The 5,431-nt window shown below is 33.2% G+C and overlaps 1 protein-coding gene across 1 annotated transcript; it reads left to right on the top strand.

Annotated features, from left to right (window-relative positions):
- The first annotated feature begins 921 nt into the window (after nt 1–921).
- sem1 (SEM1 26S proteasome subunit) lies at nt 922–4,971 on the top strand. The gene is given in 3 exon segments (NM_199593.3): nt 922–1,361; nt 1,834–1,927; nt 4,029–4,971. Coding segments are annotated over 3 exon segments (213 nt in total). The 5' UTR covers nt 922–1,285; the 3' UTR covers nt 4,072–4,971.
- The last annotated feature ends 460 nt before the right edge of the window (nt 4,972–5,431 follow it).

Below are 5,431 nucleotides of genomic sequence, written 5' to 3'. Positions count from 1 at the left end.
CTAATTTAGCACGTCTGTTTTTAAATAATTACTGTAATTATCACAGTAATACATATTTGATGCTTCATTAAGTCTATAAATTACACTTATAGCCTGTATTAAGGTAATAAAACCCACTGGAGTCTGGAAGAGCAGATTTATTAAACTGTCATTGTCCTGTAGATACAGAAAAGTTGGGGGGAAAAAAACTAAATACAATAAATGGGAAAAAGTGATTAGTTTACTTTTATTTTTAAAAAGTAAGTACAATTTGCATAATTATAAAAATTAAGTCAAGTGCAGTTTCAAGTTACTATGGGTTTAAACATTGAGTTCAAAACTCTTTTCAAATGAGTAGAACTAACTTTCAGTAAATTTTGAGTCAACTACACTCATTTTGTGTGATCAAGTTGACTGTTGGGTTTCACAGTGTGGTTCCTGGAAAAAAAAGGGTAAATCTTTTAACTATTTCTTGCAAAAAGGATACATTATTATAATATCCGATATAATATTTAAAAATGAAATCTGATAAACATATAATTAAAATGTGAACACATCAATTATGATTAATCTATTTATTGAAAACATATAAATATAAATAATATTTATAATATTTATAATATTTTTCCATACAACGTGAAAATAATAATAAAATATAATAATAATAATAATAATAATAGGCTTAATTTTTAAATCAAATATTTAAATTGTTATAATATGGATTATATTATATTATATTTATTGCGTATTTCATTCATTCATTCATATTCTTAGTTCCTTTATTAATCAGAGGTCGCCACAGCGGAATGAATCACCAACTTATCCAGCATATGTTTTACGCAGCGGATCCCCTTGCAGCTGCAAGCCATCATAAGCTAAATTGGCGGTAGTACATGTGTGTGAATGGGAGTGTATAAGTGTTTCCCAGTGATGGGTTGCAGCTGTAAGCGCATCCGCTGCGTAAAGCATGTGCTGAATCAGTTGGCGGTTCGTTCCGCTGTTTTTTTTAATACACCAGTGATTACTTTCAAAGTAGCCTACATTTAATCTATAATTGTAATACTGCAAGCACGTTGATAATATTAGAAGACTACTATAAACCATATGGCTCATTCGGCGATATCTATTATATAAAGCTTTTTATATAAACACTTCAAACTGCTTGTCTGGCTTATAAAAAGGCAGTGAAGCCCTTGTGCATGTTAAAAAGCTTGGCGCAATCGGTAGCACGGTTTTGCGCATGCGCACCAGAACATTTCTCTCAGTTCATAACGTCGAGTGTCCACGCTGTTCACAGAAACACAACATGTCAGAAAAGAAGCAAACAGTGGATTTGGGGCTTTTGGAGGAGGATGATGAATTTGAGGAATTCCCAGCAGAGGGTAAGTGAACTGAAAATGAACAGAAATTAGCTTTTTTTTGCTCGTTTTAGAGATAATAAACATCCACGACAGGACAGTGACTCAGCTAGCACAGCTAACGTAGCATGCTAACTGACAAAACATTCTTTATACAGCAAATTGTTAACATATCGTGTTTTTAAAAGGAATCCAATAATTATAAATTGTTTATACGTTTTTAAATAATACATCTGAGCGTGTTCTAAGTTAGTCCACAGCCGTGGAAAAAAAACGTTTTAGTAGTTAGCATTTTAGCATCTCTGAAGCTAATGTTATACATTGTGTACACTTGTCATTTGCTCAATTTGAAGTCAATGACTGCTTTTGTTAAACGTATGTATGTTTAATGCTCTGTACAGTCTGCTCTGTGACTCTTATTTGTGCATTAACATTAAGTCAACATTGAAGCCCGTGTTAATCATCTTATTGAACTGAGCTGTTGTCTCATTCTCAGACTGGACGGGCCTGGATGAAGATGAGGATGCTCATGTTTGGGAAGATAACTGGGATGACGACAACGTAGAGGATGACTTTTCTAATCAGCTGAGGTAGGAGATGCATTATCAATGTATAAATTATGTATATGAAATACGGGGCATGCTTTATTGTAGAACTAAATAAGGAGTATACTAATTTAATCTAACTTCACAGTATGCAATTCCTGGTAAACGTTATGGTGTTCTAGTGTCTCTTATAATCTGCTAGCATATTAACTTTCTGTCAAGCCCACATTTTGTCTAAAGAATTTGGTGTGGTTAAACTAATTTAGAAGAAAACCATCCCTAAGGGAACTAATAGTCCAATGGCTAACCGACATTCATGGTGGCCTCAAACCACATTCACAAACTTTACTATCTGTGAGGACTTGGCCCAAGTGCATACAGGCATTTAATATGCTTACATAGATGTTTAAAAGTATAAAATATAAGAGTAAGTTGCTATGTTATATAGTTTATGCTTCCTATCAAGGTTATTATAGTTAAACATTTAACTATATATAAAAAAATGTCACTCGAAAATCTGTAAAAAATAAATAAATAAACCTTTTGTATATCAGTTTGTTGCTAATGTAAAAAGTTTTGTACTAAATTTTGTATGTACTATAAGGAAAAACATAAGCTGGAATCTAAATAATAAAAATTAAATGGGGATTTTTGTTAAAAAAAAAAGTAATGTTGTAAATACAAAAAAAACTTTATATCAAATAAAATAAAAAGAGCTCAGTTATAAAAACATAAATATAACCTAATCTTTGAGAATACCTCAAATAGAAATTCAAATAAATTTATACCAGTTTTTAAAAGGTTGATTAAAACACATTTTTAGAATTTAAATTTTTTAAAAATGGAAATAGAAAATTGAAAATAAAATCTTATTAAAAACTAAAATTCTATATAAAATTACTAAAATCTAATTATAGTAAATTAACTTTTTTCTCGGTACATTAAATTAAATACATTATTCTCTCTTTCCTGATGCTTATAAATAAAGCCAGACATTTTTTGTTATTTCTGCGCAGAATTATTTTAAAAATCTGTGGATTTATGCATAATGATTTTAGTAAAACTGTAACAAAACTTAAAGTATGAAATAAAAAAAAGAATATTTTTAAAACTTTTTTTTTAGTGCTTAAAATGCAAATTCATATGTAGATCCATTGATTGGGTAAACAACACAAGTCTGTCATAAAATATCCAATAAAAGACAGAAATTATTACTTTAAAAATTGTATTGTGAATAAATCAAAAGACCAATTTTTTATATTAGGTCAATATTATTACAGAAATTGATTAAAAAAACTAAATAAATATAAATTTACTCACATTTACACAAGTAAATAAATGGACTCAGTGGTGGAATAAAAATCTGTGGTAATCTGTGTGCACAGATTCCATATGGGCCTATATATAAGCAATAAATCTGTTGACATTTCTCACAAATTCCCCATTTGATTTCCAGCACTATAAAAACTAACAGTTATTAGGGCTGTGCGATTTATTTGAAATTAGCATTTAGTTATGTACAATATTTTTGGATTATTCAATTTCCCCCGCCCAGAGCAAATGCGAGATTGCCGTCTGTGTGTGAATTCTTACTATCTAATTGAGTGAGCACACTTTCTGCCCAATCAGAATTGAATAGAATTGAACTCTGCGAAACGCCCATGATAAAAAACAAAAACAGGAAAGCGCAGACAAGTGGGATAATGGTGTCTGCTGTTTCAAAAGCAATAATGAATTAACATAAAAGAAAAACAGCATTTGTTAATATGCGAATGTTTTGGTTTCAAACTCGCAGACACTGAACCAAACCAGGTCATTTTTAAGAGCTGTTGCAGAATTGTTGCTATTACTTACAGATTATTGAGCTGAAGCTTTGACTACAAAATGAAATCACAAATCAAATTGCAATAGCAATGTCTGTCAAAAAAACAAATCGCAATTAGATATTTTCCCCAAAACGCACAGCCCTAATAGTTATAAATATGTAATGAGTGGATATTAGATAAAAGAATAAATGTTTTAAACATGATTACTGAAATATGTGAAAAATGTATTTTATTAAAGAAAAGTTCTTATTTGAAGCCATCTATATTTCTTTTATGAGTTATTGCACATTTAACAATTTTTTCCATTTCCTTTCATCTAGAGCGGAGCTTGAAAAACACGGATACAAGATGGAAACCTCATAACAGAGGATTACATAAGTTTAAAAAATGGACTTTTTCCCAGATATGAATATTGTCACCTCGTTCTGTCAATAGAAATTGTGACTTCTCTCATTACTTCTGTAAGAAGCCCAGCGTTGTAAAAAGCGAGTCATTTAAAACCCGATATCATTGTTTCCCTCCCTTTCCTCTTATATAAAGATTGTGTTAATGATTGATAATAAAACAGGTTTTCCCTATTATGATTTCTTCTTTTTTAGCAGATTTACAAACAGAGCATTGATTGATTTGTAAATCAGTAAAGTCTGGTAAATATTTTCGGATGGTGAGCGGTGATGCAACTGCACACACATCCATAGAGGAGCTCAGAGTCGTGATCTGAAGCTGCTCTGCTGTGCCCTGACACTTCCCTTAAACCCATGGGGGCCTGGCAAGAGTCTCTGGTGGCGAGATTATCCAGTCAAGTGTTTGTCAGAGGCACGGAGGTGGTCACAGCATGAGGCCCCAGCCGGTCCTGCCTGGGCCTGCCCACTGCCGACCGGGCCCTGCTCTTTTGCTCCTCACAGCGAGGGCTCCCACAATGAACCAGAAGCCAATTTGCCCAGCCGCACTCCCTCCCAACCAAAAAAACGATTTCTCTGGATTTGTGGCTGTGAGTCCCGAGGACGTAATGAGCTGAAATCAATGCCAGTTAAGCATCTCCCACCGCAGAGGAACACATCATCATTTTGTTCATGTGTTAAAGCCTTGTGTTGCATATTTTCCACCTCCGCCTGAATTCAAAATATAATTTGTAAATGATTGGAATGATTATTTGTTTTGGATCCTAAATTGAGAAATGGCTATAATGTGAATTGCATTGGTTTGTTATCGCTCTAAATGTCCTTACGCTCCAATGACAATAAACCCAAAGCTTGGAAATTGTACGTTTACATGACTAAAATGAACTTCAAACCGAAGCATATTTTATTAGCAGGATGATCCCTGTTCTAATGTGTCCACAAAAACAACTGAAATCTTGCTTTTTTTACGTGCCTTTGTGAAGACTCATTATGCACCAGTTTTACCACTGATGTTTTGCTTGTCAAGTACATATTCCTGCCTATAGGCTGAAAAAGTAATGTGCATAAGCATGACATTATGGTTTTCACAAATAAGCATTTCTTTGGGATGATAGACGTAAACAAATGAACAAAACATGGAGTTCTAATGGTGATTAACAATGGTGTCATGTCAATGTACCCTTATTTAACCTGTACCATAGCGTTAAAGATATATGACAGAGTTGGTGACAAGGGTGTAGTGGTTAGTGCGTCGACACATGCTCCCTGGTGCGCATGGTGACCCGAGTTAGATTCCTGCCTCGTGGTCCTATGCCGATTCT

Source organism: Danio rerio, chromosome 19 (genome assembly GCF_052040795.2).
Source record: "Danio rerio strain M-AB ecotype USA chromosome 19, GRCz13ab, whole genome shotgun sequence".
Classification (NCBI taxonomy): Eukaryota; Metazoa; Chordata; class Actinopteri; order Cypriniformes; family Danionidae; genus Danio; species Danio rerio.
This window is presented reverse-complemented; position numbering and strand designations above follow the sequence as displayed.